The following is a 23849-nucleotide window of genomic DNA, read 5'->3' on the forward strand; positions in this document are numbered from 1 at the left end:
CATTGAGTCTTCCATTCCTGCGGCGGGGGATTTTGTTGGGGTCCATGTACCCTCTTGCTGGTAATCGGGGTAGCTGCTAAGAGTGCCCCTGATGCTCCTTTACAGAGGTGTAGTCTAGCTCTGCATCAACCTCATGTGACTGTCCACCTCTTTGGTCCTGGAAGCGTTGCCGCCATAACATAAGTAAAGCACGCCACGAAGCATGACCTCAGTTCCTCCCTTTTTTCCATCATGCTAAGTAGCTCAGGGAACAATTCACTAGTTAGACTATGTTTTCAAACTTTGAAGCTCTAAGTTTGAGGGGCAGGGCTGGAGGACAATAGGGAATCTGTGGGAGAGGAATCCATCAGAAATAACATTACCATGGAAAGGATTGTATTCCTTACAAAGGAGTGAATTCTCTCAAAGATTCCGCATCTGTGGTAGTGTCACACAAATCACTCCAATTCTCAGGAGTGGATAAATGTTTTTTATTGGGATACCAATGGATCCTCGGACTGTCCTCTCTCTCATCTCCAAGCACCTCTTCTTCATCCCAGATGTCCTTAGTCCCAGCTTCTCCCTCAATATGCTAATACCTAAATAAGCTAAGATGTTAACCTGAAGGAACTTGGCCTGAACTCTCTACCCTCTACCCTCCCCAGGGACCTCCTAACATTGCCTTCACGAACCAGTGATTAGTTTTCAACAGGGATATGAATAGTGTCTTGCTTGAGTCAGGCTTTTCCTTCACGCTCATTTCAGAGCCTCTCTCTCCTAGTCAAGGATGCTGTGGCCGGGGAGACTACGGGTATGCCACTTCTATACCAGACTCGCCATCTGGCACCAGAGAAGGCAGCTGTAGAATAAACGGCGTAGAAGTGTTGGAACAGGGAAGTAGAACAAGAGAGAGAGAGAGAGAGAGAGAGTGAGAGCGAGAGACAAGAACATGTATGTGGAATCATATGTTGGGTGTCCTGACCCACGTTTGAGCTATCATGCTGCAACATTTGGTGCTATGGGCTTAGAAAATCCAAGATGGCCAAAAAGCCCACATGTGCGCCAGAATCTAGGAGAACCACGCAGTTTGTGCACACTAAAATGGTTGCCTAACTTGCCACCCACCAGTGCGAGCAGGATGGGCCGGGGTGCGATGAGTGAAATGTGTGCCAAAGGAAAAACCGCACTTTAAAATTACCTTTGGTTTCTCTGAATGCCAGCTCAAAATGCCTATTTTCAAACATTGCAACACATCCAAAAATCTCACTGAACACCAGCGGACATCTGGCAGAATGAAGTATGTGTGCATACTAAATCTGGGAAGTTGAAGAGCCCCAAAACAATGTTCATAACAAGACTGGCTGTGCTCTGCAGGTCTGCAGCAGCCTAACTGAAACTGGATTTAAAACTACCAAAAATCGAAAATGTTTAAATTAACTGAGTGACCTACTTTTGAGTGTCACATAGTTTGTCACTGTTGAAATGTCATAGTTTTGAACTTAGAATCAGCATTCTAGCTGCATATGTAAAAATTGTCTCGACTTAAACTGGGGAACAAAAAGTGACATTTTATCTGAAACCTGGCTTAATGAAACTGAATTCTGCCCGACATCTACCCCCACAGGAGTTAAAACCTGCTCAGCCACTCTTCCCCTTGCCAAAAGGAGTTGTCACCTCTCTGATTAGATTAGGGGTGGAGCAGCTACAGGGAGTTGAACAAAGGCCTGTCCTGGGCCCAGGCAGATGGTTTATTAGGGTGGCCGTAAAATAGCTTCCTCTTGGCAGAAGCTGGGAGGGGCAGGGTCTCTGAGCTTGGCAGAAACTGGATGAACTGGTTTCTACACCATGTGACCTGAAAAGACACATCCCTGTTGGCCAGAATATGATTCTAAGAAAGATGTATAACTCATGGGGCGGACTTGTCAAAATTATTTAAATGATACCATAATTCTTGTGATTTTTCTGTGCACATTTTAAGACGCGTTGGGAATTTGTGTGATGATCTGGGGCAAACCCCGCTATTTATGGATACTACAGACTCTGTGTTTAAGCTAGAGACATGGGAATTTACTGGAGTATGTATGGACAGGCCGTGTATATGTGTATAATTTTTAATGAAGAACCAAGGTTGCATAACCCACTAAAATCGAAAATGTTGCCGTTTCTGAATGCACACCCTCAGGAAGAGCAGATTTGGGACAGAGACTACCTCATGTGATAGGTAATATGTACATGCAATGACAAACCACTATGTATTTGAGAAATGTGTATTTTGACCAAATATAGATTTGTGGGCAAACTGACCAGGGGAGGATCCTCTGACCCATAAAACCTACAGCATCACTCTGACTCACAGTTCCTTCCCCAATCATGGGAGAGGGGAGAATTGGGCCAATGACAAGTTGAAAGAGGGGCTGGCTAGTGATGCTGCACACACACCCACTTTCAAAAGACATAAAAAGAGCCACTGGAAGCTAGAGAGGACATTCAATTCCATTTGCTGCGGAGCATGCTGCCGGACCATACAACATCCAGAAGATACCAGATTCAACACTTAGACTTTAAAACTCCAAAGAACTTGATTCAGAACTCAAGGCAAGGGCCTACGCCCACAAACTGAGAACTCTTCTCAGTAGGCCTCAGCATCCAGCAAACCTAACAGCGGTAGCTCCAGGAGCCGTGCAGATCAGCGCTGGATCCAGAGAAAGCTGTGCAGAAAGATCCAGAAGCCGTGCTGTACCCAGAGAAAGCAGAGCAGTATCCAGAACCAGAGGCCAGAGATCCAGAGTGACGCAGACCGCTGTTATCAGAACCAGAGAGCTGACCCAGATCACTGAAGTGCCGAGACCAGAACCGGAGTCCAGTCCAAAACCTGACCAGATCCGTGGGGAGGCCCAATTCAAAAATATATTGTGAGTACCTAGCAGAACTGTGCAGAACCAATCTCTTAGTTAAAATAAACTAATCCAAACTATTTAATCTAACCAGAACTGCCTCCTAACTGTCACCTGTCATTTGCAAAGCTGTCTCCTGTCATTTTCTAGCTGCAAGCTGTAACCTGTCGCTTTGAACTTTTAAAATTTCAAATCCGAAAAACTACCTTTATTTAATCGTCCGTATCTCTGGAACCGTTTGGACTTAGTTTAACTTTCTTCTGAAAGCTTAGAATCTCAGCTTTTCAACGAGCCTAGAACCAACTTCCTACTCCTTATACTTTCTCCGTAATCACGATTCTCGCACCCGCAAATTTTTCCGCGATTTGCGATTTGGCCCGATTTCTTTACTTGTAAAAAGATAGCTGCTTTTGCCTGAACTACTAAATTTCGTTTGCCTCTTAAGAACCATCCCTGAATCATTGCTAGAGTGAGCCTGGACTAATATTAACTAGATACCACTCACCCTGAACCTCCTGAAGGGAATTAAAAGCATTTTCAGCATATTTCTCACTGCATTGTCACCATATTCAAAGCACTTGGGTCTGTGTTTCAAAACTCCTATCTGTTGTATAAGCTGCTGGGGGGGAATTGAACTGAACTCTATTTGATTGCATTCCTAAGAACTGAGTCCCATTCTATTCATCTCCTTACATTGCATTAAGGGGGGGTGAATTGTCCAAGAAAGTGATTACATTGTCTTTTGCTGAAATCCTATCAAGTTATTTTCTGTACTGCATTTCAATCCACATTGCATCCGTTTGAAACCATAAAAGTATTGTTGCAATCGTATCCATCCTATAACTACTCATCATTGATTGTAAAGAAGTGTGCTAGTGCCGGACTATCCATTATTGATTACTGCTCAGATTAAGTGTGATATTCAATTATTAATTTATTATAAAGTGTGATATAGATATATATTGTTTAAAGTATCAAATAAACCTTTTAAACTTGCAAAACAGAACTACTTCTTGGCTCAGTAGGGTCAGGGGGATTCCAAGAGAGGGGTGTTATATAGGGGTAGTCATCCAGAACTCACGAACTGGACAAAGATATATCAATAAGGGTTTCCATTCAGTATCCCAGATTAGGCATTGACTTAGCTGTAGTGCTGGATTGAATCCTCTTACACATAGAATGGGTAAACGTTAAAATAGAAATAACCTGTGTGTTGCGACACGACTTGTTGCCGATTGAATCTTCTTTTATGGAAGAGTTTCTTGCGAGGTCCAGGCACCAACGTCAGGCTTCGGTGTTGTGACATCACTGCTGTGCGTGTTAGCAGCCATTTTTGTCAGGTTAGGATTAATCCTACTACGGTAACCATCATGGTTGGGGCGACATTTATGGTGATCCCGGCAAAACCATTGTCGTAGGTATTCATGCCTCCACCTCTGCCAGAGGGGCCATTTGGGAAGGTAATGAACCATAACAGCCCCTCTATGGTTTGAGGTAGCCCCAAACTTGTCGCCCGTGCCAATGTGGTGTGGTGTGGGCGGACTCACTCTGGCCACACGACCTGCACACTGGCTGCCACGGGCACGCAGCCCGGGGTTGCTTCCCCCCTGGCCCTTTTGGTCAGGCCCCCAGGCGGGCTGTATCCCTCTCAGGTCATACCACATGCCTGGGGTTGCCAAGCTGATGCGGATTCGGACTAGGGTATTTGTTCACCAAGGCCTCACCTCTTATGTGCCCAGGGGCTTTAATCTTCGCCAGCCCACCTGCTGAGGCCCCGGGTGGGCCGTATGGGCCTTAGGCCGGGCCTCGATTATGGGGCCACTTGGTGCATACTGACCTCGAATAGGGGCTCATACTTCATCTTCATGCAGCTCTGGACTTTATCCAACGCCCACCTGTAGCTGGCATATGCAGCCCGGTCATCAGGATCTCTGGAGTCCTGGAGGTGTGGGGGGGGGAGGCGGCTCGAGGTCATGGTTACCCAGGGAGCATACTATGTTTTCCTCTCTTTCTCTGCTCCCTCTCTTCTTCCAACTTTCCTTTTTTTTTAACCATCCTTGTTATGCTGTTTTGAAGTACTTACTTGGAATCTAAACCTAGTTAAGTCTGTTGTTCCTGGCAGGAGACTCCTGTCCAGTATCATTAGTCTTAAGGTTCCATGTGCCCCGCATGGAGGGGAACGTTAGTACAGTCAGTTAAGTCTCGGTCACTACACAGTCAAACACATTCCCTTTAATAAAGAACTTTTTTGTAAACCCTTTGCTGTGATTGTGTTTGTGATTTTTTGTCCTATCCTATCCTTTACACTGTCTGTCCAGCTCCTATCTAAGCCAAAAAAGGGCCTCATTTGGGACGGGGCTTACATCTGCAGCATGTAAATTATGACACCCCCATGTTTACTCAAAGTCATTATGTTTTATTTTTTTATTTTTTATTTACTTGTGTATAATCAAAGAAAATTATTTTTACAAGAAAAGGTAAATTAAATTTCCATGTAAATGCATGCGCTCGACCGAGCAGTTTCAGAGATATTCACATTGTTTGTTTGTTTGCCTGGATTTTTCAAGCCTAAATACTCAGAGTGAGGCAGTCAGGGGTCGCCAGTCGGCCAAGTGTAACAGGTTCTGCATGAGACAGTTAAGTCCCCTCCAGGAGCTGTAGTCAGATTTCAGCGTAGGGTTTGCCATGCGATTGTAGTTTCGCGGTGGTTTAATTGTTCACTGGTCATTAATTGGATTCTTTAGCGTTTATTTTTGTAAAAGCTACTTCCATTAGTTTGCATGTTGCTACTGCCCAACATGCTTTTTCCCCCAAAATAAGGCGGCACCACCATGTGTCTTCTTCTGCCAACACAGAGTTTACTCACAAAGGTGCCAAGAGGGCAGGACGTTCTGGGTTGAGAGTTGGACAGTTTAACAGGAGATGTCGAACTGTTTCTTTAGAGTCCGCGGTTAGGCAAAGTCTGCATGTTGTGACACTGGCTTGGTTTCTTATCCCCAGGATCTCTCTGGTGTGGAGCAGATTCAGTCGTGCTCTTTAGAAGAAGCTCCGAAGCTTTTTGTCTGGGAATTATATATAATAAGCCAAAGGAGATTTTAGCTTATTGGATGTTGGCGGCAAGTGTTTCAGGAACTTGATCGCAGTTGTTTGCTCGCCAGTGGTTATCCAGTCTTGGTTCTTCAGCTTTTGGATCACTCTTTGTGGATTACAAATCAAGTCCTCTGTGGTACATGCCACCTCTTCCAATTTACTTTCTTGGCGGTTGATCCATTTCTGAATCCCCTCACATTTTGTTGACGCAAGCTCTTTGCCGATGGTATTGAAAATTGGAAGGCCGTCTTGCATGAGAGTCTTTCTGTAAATAGCCAGTGAGGACACACTGACAGTAGCACCCAGCGACAATAGGCCCAGCTCTCATCTGACGGCCGCAATCGGGATAGAGTTAGGTAGACCGAGAATCGTTTTCCAAATATATCTCTCCAGTTTCTGCCAGAGTGAGCTAGGCATGTTGATTGTGGCGTCCATGCCATATGTTAGTGCAGGTACTATTTTGCCTTTATAAAAGTTGATTGCTGGAATCAATGAGAATTTGCCGAATTTACGATCAATCATCCTCAATTGTGAGGTCAGGTTTTTGACTATCCCAGAGATACAGTTGCATTTTTGTCTCCTGTGGTGTCCCATCGATGATGACTGCCAGATATTTGAAGTGTGCCACAACTTCGATACAGCATTTGTTCACTGACCAAGTGTGACCTGAATTCTTAGGTTGGTGATTCTTGGCGAAGATCATGATTTTTGTCTTATTGTTATTTATGGTGAGGTTGTTAGTCGCCATATATTCTGCCAGATTATCCAGCTGACGTTGGAGACCTATTGGGGTCTGGTCTAAGAGTATCATGTCATCTGCATAAAGAATACGAGACACCTTGGTAGTACCAATCTTCAGGGGAAAGCTCCGAACAGTTGCCTCCGAATCTTTAAACTCTCCCAGGAAGGCTACAAAAAGGGCCGGAGCCAGCGGGCATCCTTGTTTCACTCCTCTTTCTGCGTGAATTTCTTTGGTGAGGGTACCTTGCTTGTTCAAGCGGACATATAGGGTGGTGTTTGAATGAAGAGCCATAATCGGATGTAAGATTTCTTCTGGGCAGCTCCAGCCTTTTAGCTTTTTCCATAAGAGCATTGTATCGACTCTGTCAAACGCCTGCGAAAGGTCTATAAAGGCAGCGTAGACTGTTGGAGCTGCCTGTTTTATTTTTGCCTTTAGAATACTGAGTATGAAAATATTCACTGCGGTACCTCCGTTCTTCTTGAAGCCCAGCTGGAAGGGGTCTTCACACAGAGCAGATTTTGTCCAGCGACGAAAGTGTTGCAGAAGAAGAGTGGCAAACAATTTGCCCATGATATCCAGAAGAGCTATTGGTCGATAATTTGCCGGATCTTCTCTGCTTCCTTTTTTAAAGATTGGAATGACAGTTGCTTTTGTCCAAGACGCTGGAATCGGTCTGCTGGCTCTGCAGTGGCTGAACAGGAGACTGATGAAGTCTGTCCATTCATTGATGCATTTTTTTAGGTCAGTATTCGTAAGGCTGCCGGGGTCTGGTGCTCTGGATGTTTTCCGTTTTTGGATGGCCGCACTTATGTCTGTTTTTGCGGAGAGATCAACCCAGGGAACGAGGTTGAATTCCAGACCAGGGGTCACATTTGTTGTCGGAGTAGCAAAAAGATCTGTAAAGAATTCGACTCAGGCAGATTCAGGAACCGAGTTGATCATGTTTGTCCTTGTGATACCTTGCAAGATGTTAATCAGGGCCAGCAATCAGCTGATTTTTTGGTTGATAGTGTTCTCATCATGGTTTCGGCACCATTTTGGTAAAGTTCTGCCCTTCGTAATATGATCCAAGATTTATAGCTCTTTTATTCTTTTGTCCATAGTTCCCAACCCAGATTGGAGCTTTCAGCTTTTGCATTTCGTTTCAATTTTCTCGCTGTCTTTTTTTTTCCCGCTATTATTTTGTCATATGTATGATTGTAGATGATAGGATTAGCCTTTTCCTCTTTCTGCTCTGTCTTGTACTTGATCAAGAACGGGATATAGTTAGGTCTCGGTGGTGTCTCTGAGGTCGTAGTGACATCCCCAGCTATGGAGTATTGTTGAATCATAGCTCCAACACTGGCAGCTGTCAAGCGCAGTCGAGTTTGTTGGGGATTAGACTTGACCGAAGCTGGGTAGCTTCTGATTTCCCGGGAGAAGGAAGACCATCCGAGGGTGAGCATGTTATGATCGCTCGGGTGTGTTTTGATCACCTTAAAGCGGTCAATTTCTGAGCACATGGCGTTTGAGATGAAAATATAGTCCAGGGTGGCCGTGGAGGAACCTCTTTCCCAGCTCGGAATTTGCGCTTGCCATTCCTTGATCCAGGCTGCATTGTGTAGATTTCTTGAAGTCATCAATTTCATCCAAGCTTGACCTCTTGCTTCCGTTAGCGTCACAGGGACTGTTTGTGAGGATGCGTCTTTAGGGTGGAGACACTTGGAATTCAGATCCTCGCATATTATAACATGCATGGTATTCCACTCAATTATGATGGCGTCTATAGTTTCGGCCATAGTTTGGCAAAAGGCCGTAATCAACGTTCTTTGTGTATTCCAGTATGTATGTCTCTCGCAGTTAGGCAAAGCTCAACCTCAGTGATTTCTTGTAAATGGTAAATGCAGCACGTTCAGCTGTTTGTTTCATTCACAAGCAAAACAAGTTTATGTAACCTGGTAAACTAGGTTTGCATCCTCCTGTCTCAGGAGGATAGCTCAGCGGCAAAGTGCTCGCCTTGGAAGCAAGATGGCACGGAGCAGCACAGGTTCGATTCCCGGGTCCGCGCTTAGAAACCTCTGGGTATTAAGCATGTTATAAATAACCCATCATATCAAAGGACCCAAGATCACCCTTCTGCTCTCTGAACAGGTCAAGCCCATTTGGGGAAGGGGATAAAAAGCTGGATAATGTCGATAACGCCCAGAGGCGCCAAGTCTCTGACCACCAAGAGAGACCATGCCAGTCATGACACTATGGCTATCGTCATGAAGCTGCAAGCAGTCCTCGACAACCTCGAGGCAGCCTGGTCCAGAGCATTGCTCTTAAAGGAGCCACCTTCATTTAAGAATGCGCATCGTTCCACCCAGCTTTTCTACCAATCGACCCTGTCCGTTCTGGGTCTAGCGCGTGAGTAGGAAGGTACTTAGCTTATTTCATCTTCCAATTGTTTCAATATGCTTTTATCAAAACTGACAACGTGGCTTTGAGGAAGGCCATCAAAACTTGACCAGCCTTGCGCCAAGATATACTCACATCATACTCTAGAGGGTCTGGGATGCAGCACACCTGCTCCTCTCCTCTCCTCTCCTGGGGGAATTGGTCTTTGTGTAGCGCTTGCACAAAATAATCCCCAGCTCCAGGCTACTGCACATCTTAGGCACACCTCTCGCCCTGTGTGTTCCTCCCATCGGTTCAACATTAGTTGCTCCACTGGCTGGGGGTTTCAGTGGTGAGAGTGCTCGTGTGGCGTTGGGGCTGTGGCGGAGGAGAGACACAAAGTCTACTGGGTTTAAAGTTTAAAAAGGACCCACCTCGCGTGATCAGTGTGCACAGGGAAATGATGGTCTAAGAAAATATGGGTGGGAGTGTCACCCTGATCACACTGATGGGGCTGGAAACCACTTTTGCCAAGAAATGGGTTCAACATCAATATGCCAACTCCTCCATTATCAAATGCTCACATTAGGGGGGGGAGGGGTGTTCTCGCACATGCCATTCCTTAAAGACGAAAGCGGAAAAATAAAAGGGGCTCGTGTGTACTGCTTATTCGACTAGGACTCCTGAGAAATGCTGTGCACCTGTGTCTGCAGTCCATATGTTGGCAAACACGCATAGCCTTTATAATATTGGGGCTGATCCGTTCACAAGTATAAAAGCTACTTTTCAACACTCAAAATGTACAATCTTTCTCCAGTTATTCATGTATTTCTTGAATGATTCTTGCACATTTCCAGATCTCCATTTATAAAAAAAACTACATGGCGGAAAGTGATTGTGTCTTTCAGTTTTCAACATACTATGCTAACGATGGGGTGTTTCGTGGCCACCGTGTTTCCACATTATTCATGAAGAAGTGTGCAGTTGGGCTATTTTTATTCTAGTTTGGACTGTAAAAAGGTTTCCTTTTTGGCAACCTCGGCTACCGTGGAGTTTCTAGGCACTACATGGAACTTGTCAGTCTGTTTTTTTCACACGTTTTGTAGTAGAAGAGAACACTTTTTCTGTTTGAGGACTGACAATTGACTAGAGTGAGGCCTTCATAGTAAGCTGATCAACAGCGCCAATTCACAGGTGTGTACGGTTCTCAATGCACCAGCATTGTTCATGATAGTGTTCACCTGTAAGGAAAATTAAACCATACATCTAAGAAATCAGTGACCTGAGTTTCTGACACAGATCACAGGATAAGGCAAGAGCACGATAGCTTGGAAGGAGGTTGGTCCTCATTACGAGTTTGCTGTAATTACTGCTACTGCCACTTCATCTCGTGGGGTTAGCACAGTATTACAAGTGGTTGTAGGGCGGTGTAATTGCCCATTTTTGGAGCCTACAGAACTCCATGAGGATATACCGTGCGGGTAAATCTGCCAATTTTTGCAGGTAAAGTGGCAGATTTATTTCAGCAACAAGCTGGAGATGAATCTTCCACTTTTCCTAAAAATTCAGCACATTTACTGTGCGGTAATACCACCAGCAGTCAATCCACCAAAACCTATAAATTTGGCGGTGTGAAAAAAATAGTGGTAATTCTGTTACTGAAGTGGCAGCAATGGAATTATCCAAAATATGGGATGCGGACACCATCCAAATCATGTTACTTTCGTACCTGGTAACGTTCTTTCGATGGGATGTTCCTCCGATGTATTCCACATCTTTGACAGTGATTAGCACAGCTGTGCTGCTTCGGAAAACTTTCAGCGTAGGCATCCTGCGTCGATGACGTCGAGACGCTCCCTCGAGGACCTCCTCCGACGGTCGACGTCACCGAATGTAATATGTAGGACGAACGTCACCCGTAGCCTCAATTGTAGTTTTTTCCCCCCAGAATGTGTGGCACCAATCTCATGCCAGTATTACTACAGAAAGCCTTGCTGAAACGGAAGTTGCAATCGCATAAGAAATTCTGTAGAGGGGTAGTTAGGAAGGGTACGATGTGGAATACGTCAGAGGAACATCCCATCGAAAGAACGTTACCAGGTAAAAAAGTAACTTGTTCTTCGAGGGGATTGTGTCCTCCGACGTATTCCACATCTTTGGCAGACTCCCAAAGCAGTACCAACGTAAGGAGGTGGGAAAAGAATTTAGAATTTAATTGAATGCCCAATTAAATTGCAGAATAGAGGACTTCCTTGCCAAAGGCCAAATCTTGCCCATGGACAGAGTCCAGGGAATAATGTTTCACAAAAGTATGGACAGAGGCCCATGTGGCTGCTTCGCAAATATTGCGAATCAGAACTCCCCTCTGGAGTGCAGTGGAGGCAGCCATACCCGTAGTGGAATGAGCCCGTAAGCCTACAGGAGGGTCCTTTCCTGCCAAACGATAGCACTCAGAAATCGTAAAAATGATCCATTTAGACAAAGTCTGCTTGGAAACAGCCTGTCCTAAACGCCTTGCAGCATAACCAATAAAGAGCTGATTGTCCACTCTGACCCGGGACATCCGTGAGAGATAGAAATTCAAAGCTCTCCTAGTGTCCAACCTATGGAGCCTCTCCTCTTCCTTACCAAGATGTGGAGGAGGATAGAATGCCGGAAGAATTACCTTCTGGCACAGATGGAATTCCGACACAACCTTCAGAAGAAAAGAAGGACGAACCCCAAGGACAACCCTGTCCTTATGGAACACAGTGAAGGGTGGTTTGGTGGAAAATGCCTGCAACTCACTCACTCGGCGAGCAGAAGTAACCACAACTAAAAATACAGTCTTAAAGGACAACAGTCTCAATGGGCAAGAATGTAAGGGCTCAAATGGTGTTCCCATTAGGAACTTTAAAACCAAATTCAAATCCCATCCCGGCACCTGGAAAGGCAACGGTGGAGACACATTAGTTAGCCCTTTTAGAAACTGAGATATCAAAGGGATTTAAAAATAAGAACATTCCTCAGATGAGCGCTTAAATATGGACACCGCCGCCAGGTAACCCTTAATGGTACCCACATGCAGGCCCTTGTGGGCTAAAGAAAGTAAAAAAGACAAAACCAAAGGAAAGGAACATTGGAAAGGATCCACATTCTGTACCCTGCACCAGTCACAGAACTTCTTCCAACGGCAACAGTACAGGGAATTTGTTGCGGGTCTTCTCGCCGAAAGCGACACCTCCATCACGTCTTCAGGGAGGTCCCAATCCTTATATCTCAGCCTTTCAGATACCAAGCATGAAGGCTGAGAGACTTGACCTCTGGATGGAGAACTCACCCCCCCCCCTCCCGTGATAGCAGATCGTCTCGGTAGGGAAGATGATGTGGAGGCCAGATGGACATATCTAGAAGGTCCGGGTACCACGCTCTCCTGTCCCACGCTACAGCAATGAGGATCATCCAGGAACCGAACCTCCGGAACACCTGCAGAATGACGGGGACCGGAGGGAACGCGTACAGCATTGGGAAGGACCATTCCACTATGAACGTGTCCCCCAAGACTCCTCTTGGAGGAAATTCCCACAAAGGGTGAAGATCTCCAAAAGAACTTTGTGAGCCAGCTCCCACTCGTGAGAGACCATGATCTGCCTGCTCAGAGTGTCCACCGCCGCGTTTTCGTCTCCGGCCAGATGAACTGCCGAGATAGAAATTTCCTGCTGGATGGCTCAGAACCTGAGCTGCATCACCTCCCTGCACAGTGGGAGTGACCCTGCCCCCCCTTTTTGTTGAGGTAGTGCATGGCCACTGTATTGTCCGTCATAATCAGGACATTCTTCCCCTGCACAGATGGCAGAAAAGCCTTCAGAGCTAGCCTGACAGCCCGCAGCTCTAACAGATTGATGTGGAGTCTGCACTCCGACGGAGACCAATGACCACTGGCTGTCATCTCATTTGCATAAGCTCCCCAACCCGTGAGGGATGCGTCTGTCACAATCGTCACCTCCGGCCACGGTTGCCAAAACAGAGCCTCTCTGAACAGATTTCCTTCGACGGCCCACCACAGAAGGTCCTGGGCGACCGAGGGTGGAATCTGAATGGGATCTGACATCCTGCTGGAGAACTGTGAACACTGCATCTTGAGTGCCCACTGCAGGGATCTCATCCGCAGCCTGGCCGATGGCACCAGTAAAATGCAGGATGCCATGAGACCGAGCAATCTCAAGAACTCGAACGCCGGGAGACTCTGGGCATGTTGGAATGTGTCCACCATCTGCAGAATGTGATGAGCCCTCACCTGTGGAGGCGAACACTGCCCCAGGGATGTGTCTAGCACTGCTCCGATGAACTGGAGCCGCTGGGTAGGTGTCACATGAGACTTCTTTAAGTTGAGGGAGAAGCCCAGCTTGTGAAGGGAGTGGCAGGTGACATACAGATGATGCAAGACTTGCTCGGCAGAGCGCGCCCTGATCAACCAATCATCTAGGTAGGGGTAGACATGAATCCCCCCTTTCCTGAGATGCGCTGCAACCACCACCATCAGCTTGGTGAAGACCCTCGGGGCAGAGGTCATTCCGAACGACAGGACCTGAAACTGAAAATGTGAGTCACCAGCCGTGAACCTCAGGAACTTCCTGTGCTTGGGATGAATCGGCACATGAAAGTAAGCATCCTGGAGGTTGAGAGACACCAACCAATCCTGAAGTTGAAGGGCCTGGAGGACTTGAGAAAGAGAAACCATCTTGAACTTGTCCTTCCTGAGGAGCTTGTTCAAACCACTCAAGTCCATGATGGGTCTCAATCCTCTGTTTTTGTTTGGGATCAAAAAATATGGGGAATACCATCCCTTGTTCCTCTCCGCTACAGGTACCAGTTCTATGGCACCTTTCTCCAGCAGGGATAGGTTTTCCTGCGCAAGGAGCAGATCTGGATGCTTCAAAGAGAGCTTCCCCGGTGGATTGTCGTGAGGCCTCTGCTGGAAAGGAAGACAGTAGCCGTGGGCTATGATCTCCGGAACCCACACATCTGAAGTAATGGTATGCCATTCTACAAGATGCTGCGCCAGCCTTCCCCCAACCGGCGAACCATGGGACATGGCCTCATGACTGAGCGGAAGCGGCTGCAGCAGTGCCCGAGGGCAAGGAGGCAACTGCCCGAATAGCTTTGGCACCTCGAGTACCTTGTTTTCCACCTCTGGTACTCCTACATTGGCCCCTTTGACTGGCAGCTCCCCTCGATCTACCAAAGGAAGAGTAGTATCGAAAGGAGCCTTACCTCCATTGCTTTCCCCTTGGATGAAAAGGCAGAGGTTGGCGTACTGCAGTGCTCAAGGACTTCATTGCAGCTTTGGAGGTCTGCAACCTCTCAAGGCTCTCGTCAGCCTTCCTGCCAAAAAGATGGACACCATCAAAGGACATGTTGACAAGCCGGGACTGTACATGAGGAGCAAACCCCTCTGCAACCATGCAAATCTGCGCATCACGGTGCTTGCTGCCATGGACCGGCTGACACAGCCTGCCACATGCAGACCCGACTGAACGGTTTCACACATGGCATCCTTGCCATCCTGAACGAAGGCAAGAAAACCATCCTGTTCCTCCCCATCAGGAATATGTTCAACCGCCAGCGACACAAAATTCCACAGAGTGCGCGTGAATCTTGCAAGGGCACAAACAGAGTTGGCTACCTTTAAAGCCATACCCCCAGAAGAAAATACCTTCTTCGCCCAACCATCAAAGCGCTTGTCGTCCCTATCAAGAGGGATCGTAGGGTACGCAGCCTGCTTTGCTGGGGCTGTAGCCGCCTGCACCACCAAACTCTCCGGAGTAGGGTGCGCAGACAAATAGCAGGGGTCACCACTGCCTGGCGGTATTTTTTCGGCAATGACTTATTCACTGCCGGGAGACTCTCCGGAGCAGTCCAAGCCGCCGTCACCTTTCTTTGTAAAGCCATATGAAAAGGCAACACCGGGTCAGTGGGTGGACCTTGGTCCAATATTTAGTCTGGTCATCCTGCAGAAAATCCACAGGTGGAACAGACCACCCCAGATACTCTGTCACCCTGGACATGAGGCACCTGTATGAGGAGTCAGCCTGTGTACCAGGCTCAGGCCTGCCAAAATCAACCTCCGGGGAGGTATCAAGACCACTGGCGTCATGTAAAGATTGACGAAGGTCTTCCAGTTGGCTATGACCAGACAACAGGTCATCAGGAACCTCAGGAGGCACAACCCCTTCTTCATCAGACCCCTCCTCTAACTCTGAAATGTACTCCAAGGGTTGGAACAAGTCCACCCTGGGAGGAGTAACAGAGTATGGGTCAAACATAGGCCGCACAGACTTGCTGAGCGCCTTTCTCGGAGCTTCCTCAAAAGGTGTTGAGGGCGCCGATGGAAGTGGCTTCGACGTCAACCGAGGCAGCGACGACTTTGACAACGGCTTCGAGGCTGGAGCCCCGAGCGCGTCCTTCAACGGCCTCTGCGTTGATGGCGTCCATGACTTTCTCAGAGCCAGAGCCTCCAGCAAGTCCCTCGACGGACATGGCGCTGATGGCGTCGATGCCTTCTTCGAGGGCCTCACAGGCTCCAACGGTCTCGATGGCGTCGAGGACCAGGACCTGGAGCAGGCACGGTGGCGATCATCCTTGTCCGATCGGGACTGTGACGGTTCCCGATGATTGCGCCAACCGCCCGAGCCCAAAGGCATGCGAGCGGTGGCTCTAGCGCGTTCCTTGCCGGCTTCTCTCAAAGGCGCGGATTGAGCAGTGCCCTGCGAATTCGAAAATCGGCATCATCTGACGGTGGGATTCATCCCATTCGGCCAGCGACGAGTGTTTCGTGGGACAAGCCACCTGCCATTTGGCAGAGTCCTCAGACGAGGACGGGGAAGGCGACCGGTGACAGCGCTTCTGTGAATGCCTGGAAGAGGCAGAGGAATGACGGGACCCACTCCTAGAAGGAGACCCCCTGGACTTATGCCGATGCGGAGAGTTGCCCCTTGAATCGTCAGTCGAAAGTCCCGTGGATTTTGATTTACGGGGTTTGGAAACCCTACCTACCGACAACAACTTCTTCTGCTCGCGCAAGGCCTTCAATGTCAAAAACTGGCATTCATCGCAGTCATCGGTGGCGTGGCTCTCGCCGAGGCACCAGAGGCAGACATTGTGCGGGTCCATAAGAGACATCTTGGAACCGGAGTCCCGACACTTCTTGAAGCCCGACTTCGGGGTAGCAGAAGACAAAGACATTTCTCGAACAACAATAGAATTACCGATTCAACAGGAGAACCGAGGTGCGCCGAGATTCTGAAGCAAACACGTTTGCGGAAAAAAACAGAGCTGAGGCTACAGGCGTTGTGCGTCCTACATATAACATCCGGTGATGTCGACCTTCGGAGGAGGTCCTCAAGGGAGCGTGTCGACGTCATCGACGCAGGACGCCTACGCCAAAAAAGTTTTCCAAAGCAGCACAGCTGTGGTAATCACTGTAAAAGATGTGGAATACGTTGGAGGACACAATCCCCTCGAATAATACATTCTGGTACAAACATTCGAAATTTCTATTCAGTGATAGCCAAAAACGACTGAATTGCACCTTTCCAGGCAACGAATACCCTACCTGTGTTTGGCTGCACCCTAGTAGTAAACACTACAGTTTTATTGAATGATGATAATTAATCAAAATTGATCATGACAATGGATAAAACAACATAATCACGATTTATTCCCCTATCTTTTTGTTAGTAACAGAATTACAGCCACTTTTTTTCACCACACCGCCAAACTTGTAATGAGGCTGTGGTGACACGTGCAAGAGAAAACTTAGGCTCTTAGAAAGAAGCTTCAATATGCTCATACACGTTGATAAATCCAGTGAGAAATGACAGAGCACTTGTTAAAACCGTGGCAATACTTAGCACTATGGAAAACCAAACCAAACTCTGGTAGTAATGTTAATATATTTTAATATATACGTACAAACACACTTCGTGCCTTCACGCGCATGCCGGTCCATACAGCCAGCACAAGTCCACCCGGTTGCTTCCGGCTTGCAGCGACACTGCCCAGTGAATGGGTCGCAAGGAACCGGAAGTGAACCATGTGGATCGCACTCACATTCTTGACATGAGCCTCCTGGAATTCTTGGGTTCCCGGTGTATCCAGAAGCACACCTAGAGTTTGAAGGTTGAAAAGAACAGTATGTTACTCCATGGACTTTAAACTTTCTTGTGAAGATAATGATAACCAAACACAAAAGATTGATTTAGGTTTTAAAGTGATGAATGTGTGAGAGAAGATTATAAACGTAGAACATGCATTATTAAGAAAATAGCAATGCCTTTCTTTCCCATAGTAGAACATGGCAGTATCCCCTTGATAACCAATGAAGATTACAATTTACAGTTGGGTTATAAATACAGCAATTGAGTACCAATTACCACCCAGGGGAGAGACACTGGACGATTAGATTACCCAGAATGCATATAGGAATCCATCGTGTTCTCCTGCATCCTCTGTGGCTAGTTGACACCTCTTCCCTGTCCACAAACTTCTTTTCCTCCAATGCGTTGCCTTTGTATTTTGTTCAACTCCTATTGACTGAGAATGAGATCTTCTAGAAGGAGGAAAGGTTTATTCCCATCCGATTTCCGATGTGACATGTTTGTTTGAAGGATAAAGCAAGCGGGGAAGGCTGCAATTGTTTGTCAGCCCAAGGTAATGCTAATCACAAAAAGCCCATGGCTTTTACAGGCTAGTATGAATTGTCCACTAGGGCTTTACGTCTATTTGTACCTCAGAGTGCTAAGGGTTATTTTCTTTAGGGAATACATTCCAGATCACATGGTTGTCATGTAAATGGGATCTGGGCTCCTTTCAGAGTCAACACCCTCTTCAATTCCCATGCAGGGCTTGTTGGTGTATAAGCTAGATGCAGAAGGGGTGCACCAGGAGGGAGAGTTGCTGTGGGGAGTGAGCTAAATGTGCTACTAGGTGGTACTGAAAGCACTACCTTTAAGCCGAAACTATTGTAATTAATATAAGAGCTTTAAAATAAGAGCTTCAAATAGGAGCTTTGAATGAGGGTCTGCAATGATATTCCCTGGAGATGACTAAATCTATATGGATTTTCCACCCATTACCACCCATCCCCACCCAAAACCATACCCCCTTTGCACTCTTTCCCTGCATTTGTATTATGTGCTGAATTTGGCAGTCATTTTTACTTCCAGAATGGCGGCCGCTATAGGTTATTATTTCTTAAAGGTTATTTTACTTTTTTTTTTATTTAAAAAAATATATACTAGTGCTTTTAAATTATGCAATATATTTTTATTTATTTTGTATTAAAATGAATCAACTTGCTGTTATAGATAGGTTTTGTTGCAAAAATGTCACAGAAAATGTCCATGTACTTACTTGTGGGTGTTGGTCAAGTGTTTTGTGATGTAAGCAGTACCTGATTGATTGTGCAGTATGTTAGCGATGTCAGTAGGATTTGATTGGGTGTAGAGTATGTGCTTTTTTCCACAAGGTAGCCATTTTCTTTCACCAAAGCCTGGTTTGCAGCCCAGCAGGACTCTACGAGTTGTGGTGCGAGTGAACCCAAGCTTTGAATATAATTTCCACAATAAACATATTGTCGGTATGTTTTTATATTCTGTTTTCTAACAGGAAATATTACTTTTTTCTGTGAAGAAAAATGCAATTTTTCACCAAATCTTTTAAAATGACACGTTTCCTCTAAATGTCCTAGCTTTGTGTAAAGCTTTGATACATATCAATATAGCTTAACAAATGCAACCCAGAACCGAAACTAAGCAAGCATCAGTTGGAACCTTGTTGGTGTTCCATAGGACCAGACCCATGGGCACACAGTTGCAGAGCGGCAGTGCTACAAGACGGTTGAGTTGGCCAAGGCTCAGAGCAGTAGTTGGGGACAGGAAGAAGGTGGGGGCAGGATGGAGTATGTCAGAGGCTGCAGGAGGAGGAGAGGTAGGAAGGTTTGAATATCCCCAGCTAGCGGCTGCTTGTGTGTTCAAGGTAAGGTGAAATCGGAGGACCCACACAATTCCTGGGGTGTGCATGGCAGAAGTGTAATGTCTACCCCCGACTACCATTTCAGTTAAACCCATTGCTCTTTTAGGGAGGAATTCAAATAATCTAGAATGTAAACATACATCGTCGACCTCTGCAGAGTAGTGCCAGTCTTCGTGAAATTAAAAATGCATTGTATCTGGGTAGTGGAAAATGCCTTTTTAATTTCCTCAACAAATAATTAACATAAGGTTATTTAAATAAAGGTTTGTCCTTTCCCAACCGGCCTTTTTGATACTAGAGCACCCAATAACTTTCTGCTGGGAAAAGGGTGGGTGAGGGGCATCTTAGGTGCTTGAAACACTTGTGTATAGGCATGTTATAAATGCCAAATCATATCATACATCATGTTTCTTCCCACCCATGCCCTCCACTTTTATGAAGTGGATTATGTGTGCTCTTGCTCTAACATGCTGTGGCTGGACCTTGTGGTGATGTGCACGCATGTTTCGGCATAAGTTACCCCTTAATTTCAAAACGCGTTTACGTGCAATTCTTGGCTTATTAATGAATGCTTGAAGCATAATGGTACCACATTTCTTTCCCATGTTTATAGCCAACCATGCTATCAACCTCTCTGTGACTAGCAGACAGGGACTTTGCCGAATTTGAGTATTTGCAGACACCCGACGTTTTGCGGTCTGTCTGCATTCTTTGTATATATAATTGGCACTTTATTGCAGAGCTTCATCATTTGTTATCCGTGTGAATGTTTACAAGCCATGTTATAAAATCGTTGTAAATTACCTGGTGCCCCTACAGTTATGTCAAGTTCTGCATAATGGACAATAGCGCCGTCAAGCCCCACCTGCAGCTTTTCTGATGTCACTGCCTGCAGCAGATGTCAGTTGTCTGTTCAGTGAGTAAGTGGCTAGAGGCAACTGTGTTGTCAAATTTTGGCAATGGGCGAGTGCAGGCAACGTTTTGATCATGTTGTTTTACGGAGGTAAGCACTGCGTTCTGACAAGGGATGGTAAAATCCAACATTGTGTGCAAGAAGTTGGTTCCGATAGAATGATTTGATTCATGTTCCCCTTTATCTTGGGCATTTTGCATGTTTGCCAATTGGCTGCTTCCTAACTCACCCACACTGTGTGCCCAGCGGGCGTGGCCAGCATGGACATCAGGCTCTCTGGGTTCCTTTATAGCCACTGCAAATGGGGAGCTGTCTGCCAACCTTATCATTCTCTTGCACACCCACACCCCTTATCACATCCTCCTTTGCACCCTGGTGCCTCTAAATGCAAAATGCAAAGAACAGCTGTACACGCTTTGCCAATGCTTGTTTCCAAAGGGGCAAGGCCAGTGAGTGGCCGGCAGTAGGTGGGTTACCTCTACCAGCATGCTCACAATGCAGTCTTGTACGAGGTGAAGCACGCGATCCAAGCAATCTGACTGCAACTGGCATTAGGGCTTTAAGTGGGCAGGTGCTAGCTGGGGCCGAGCCCAGGCAGTCTCCAAAAGCTTCTTCTGAACAAGAGCTCTGCCAGGATTCACCTGTACAATATTAACTGAGCACAGGTCACGAGCCTGCTATGCACTGGGTGCCCTTTAAGAGCCCATGCAGAGACTGAATTTGGTTAATCATGATGACGTCATTAACACTACTGTGATGGAATACGTGCAGGGCAGCTGACTTTGGATAGCCAGCACGTGACTCCCAGACACTGAAGCTGTCCAACTGTATAGATATATGACTCATGGTTTGCAGGCATTTTACTGTTACAGTGCTATCAAACATGAAAGGAGCATTCAGGCCAGTGAGCATTATATGATCTGAAGGGTTGCATCGTTGAATCACTGCCCCAGAATCATAACAAATGTGTGCAATTTCTTATGTTCCCAAAATGCTCTTTGATTTTATGAAAAGCAGTTTACATGGGTTCTATGCGTCTCCCTTACCTTTTCTCAGGGCCCTGTTAATCCCATACCCCATTCTGTGACAGCTGTGTGGTGTATAGATTATAGTGGAGAAGTTTCCTACCACAATTTCCAATGGGTGATTTCCCTGAGTTTATCATGGATGGCACAAAACATGACCCCCACCTTGAACTTTCTTCATTATTTTCCAATCATATTCCCCAGCTTCGAGTCATTACATCCCCAGAAAAACATTGTCCTACTTATCAGCAATCTCAACATATTCTAGGATTGGTATAATTATAAAAACACACACCAGTCCTAGAATATGTGGAGAAAGTACTGGATAGTGGGAAAAATATTGATTCCCCAACAGTGGTGTTTCTTTTCGATCTAATGACTGGATACCATATTTCCGGGCCAGATGAAAGAGCGTAAAGCAGGTTAAACAGGTCAGTGACAACACCTTCTAAAGGGGTCTGCTTTTGGCATGCAAACGCACCTTGAAAGCGACACATCCTTTAGTTTCAGGAGACTGGTGTCTCCATAGGCAGCGTGTGCATCAGTCCGTGATTGCGGCTTCATACTGTGGCAACATCATTTGTAATGCACTGGAGGCAGGGCATTTATGGCTGCAGATGATCATGGGACAGGCAGCCAGCAGAGGAGCTTAAACCCTAAAGGAGCACTCAAGATTCGAGGCTTGATCGTTTTATTTGTATTGCGTTATGGGTAAAGTAATCAACCTTATACAACATTCACAGATTAAAATTAAAAGGAAGAAAATTGTCCACACATATTGTATATAATGTTTTGATAATTCTGTTAATTCTGATACAAAGTTATGAAATCTATCATGTTCAAAATGAATACGGATCAAAAAGAAATAAAGAAGTAAAGTTGACAATTCAATTAATTTCAGTGCAATCTAATCTGTCCCATCGCTCTCAAACCTCAGAGTGGCATTAGTTTGTGGTGTTTGCTGACCACTCATCACTCTTAACCAAAAATCCTCCTGAAAAAGTGTTTACTGATTATGTATGAACCTGCCATATCAAGCTTGGCTGGTAGCATTCTACCTTCAAAACTATTTTGGTCATTCTGAGCTGTAGATCCTACACCTTGTCCCAAAGAACGCTCCACAACAGGCCTAAATGTTACACAAGATGTAGAGGGTTGCATTCCCTTTTCAAGACCCTCATTATTTAATTCTGGGGTCTTCTCAACAGAAGAGTTACTCTTCAAGGCCTCCCTTTCAGGCAGATCTGTATTGACAGCCTTGTCTTCCAAAGTTTGAGTAGTCACATTCTTCTATCTCTACGTTTATAATGGAGCCAACCTCTGGTGTTTTTGTCAGCTATCAGTACAAAGTTAATTTGTTTTACAGAGTGAGGGTGATTTACTCTTTGATTGCAAATAGATTTGTTTCTAACTCAATATATAAGCAATACAGACAGCAAGTTATTTAGAAATTGAACCAGAGGGAGCTTTATTTACTGTACAAAGACAGGACCACCTGAGACAAGGTCATCCCAAAATACACATTTGCAAGGCTTCCTGATGCATTGTTGACCAAGCCGCCTGCCCTTCCTTTAGGCTGCGCCCAATATACTTTAACAATGCTCGCTTTCCAGAGCCCCGCTCAGTTTCGTATCCCACTTAAAGCACGGACTGGTGCCCTGTGGGGTGTGAGGAATGTGATGAATCCTGTGGAGTCCTCACAAAACCCCTACCTTGAGTCTCCTCCCAGGCGGCCAGGGGAACGCAGCCGCTTCCTGACCCTGTGAGTGGTATTAGCTGGGAGGATCATCTCGGAGGAGAAGGGTCCCAGGGGAACAGGAGGACTCTGTTGGATGTGACGTGGTATTTGTCTTCCTCAAAGAAGGAAATATCAGTGATAAGGGAATATGTAATGGCTTGCTGTCAGAGCGAGCTTTTGTTTCCCTAAGCTAGCTGTCTGAATGTGGGTGAAAACAATTATGACCAGTTATGCATTGGGAGTAAGAAACCCCCTTTTAAAGTCACTGTCATTTCATAGCGATGAAAGCTCCTATGACCCCCAGGGGAATATTAAAGATTAATTTTTAAATAATAACAATTTAGATTCTGAAAACTCCAATTCCCTTGTAAAGTCAAACTCTTAATTGAATCCTTATAATACTCCTTTAGGGAATATAATTAATGAGAGAATTGAATGTATTAATGAAATTTCCATTAGAAAAGATGATTTGAACATTGGGGACTTCAAGTTCCACAATGCCCAAAGTACTGGGACAAAGAAGAGGACTGCAAAGGCATGAGACTGCAAGTTGCAGCCTAATAGTGTTAATGACCCACACCAGAGGGAGACTGGGAGGCATAAAAGGCCACCTCAGGTGGCGGCCATAGAGAGCAGTAGCAGGAGGTGGAGTAGTTTGTGGTACCTCCAAGTTGCAGCGGAAGCAGAAGATGGAGGAGAGCAGAGACACCGGGACCACTGTCATGTGCCGGGCAGAGGCCGGTCCTGAGAGGGTCTTTTCTTCCGGAGACCTTGATTGCAGAGGTCACGCAGTGGGAAGTGTTGGATTTGGAAGCTTTCCCCCTGAAGACCGGGCTGCAGAGGTCACGCCGCAGGAAGCATAAAGTTTAAAAGCTTTCCCTATAGTAAGTCGGGCTCTGGTGACATGCTAGAACCGGAGAGCCTGGGGAGCGAGGAGCGCTCCTTTCCAACTAGTGTGGACCGCGAGGGACCGAGAGAAGCAGGTTGCCGGGCTGTGTACAGCAGCAGAAGCGAGTGAGCGGATGTCATTGCTGAGCACCCATTTGGTAGTAAAGTAACCGATGAGCAGGTATTCTGTGGTACAATAACCCATAGG

At 46.1% G+C, this 23849-nt stretch overlaps 1 protein-coding gene across 7 annotated transcripts in view; it reads right to left on the minus strand.

The window, feature by feature from the left end:
• The window catches only part of LAMA2 (laminin subunit alpha 2), a 3027572-nt gene that overhangs the window by 784158 nt on the left and 2219565 nt on the right, over positions 1 to 23849 (minus strand). For 5 of the 7 annotated variants that reach the window (XM_069607470.1, XM_069607475.1, XM_069607471.1 and 2 more), the window contains one exon: positions 17017 to 17210. In XM_069607470.1, the coding sequence (XP_069463571.1) occupies positions 17017 to 17210 (194 nt within the window). The remainder of the gene's footprint in view (positions 1 to 17016; positions 17211 to 23849) is intronic. The other 2 variants (XM_069607473.1, XM_069607476.1) reach the window with 1 other exon arrangement.

Source organism: Ambystoma mexicanum, chromosome 4q, assembly GCF_040938575.1.
Source record: "Ambystoma mexicanum isolate Mex_15411 chromosome 4q, UKY_AmexF1_1, whole genome shotgun sequence".
Lineage (NCBI taxonomy): Eukaryota > Metazoa > Chordata > Amphibia > Caudata > Ambystomatidae > Ambystoma > Ambystoma mexicanum.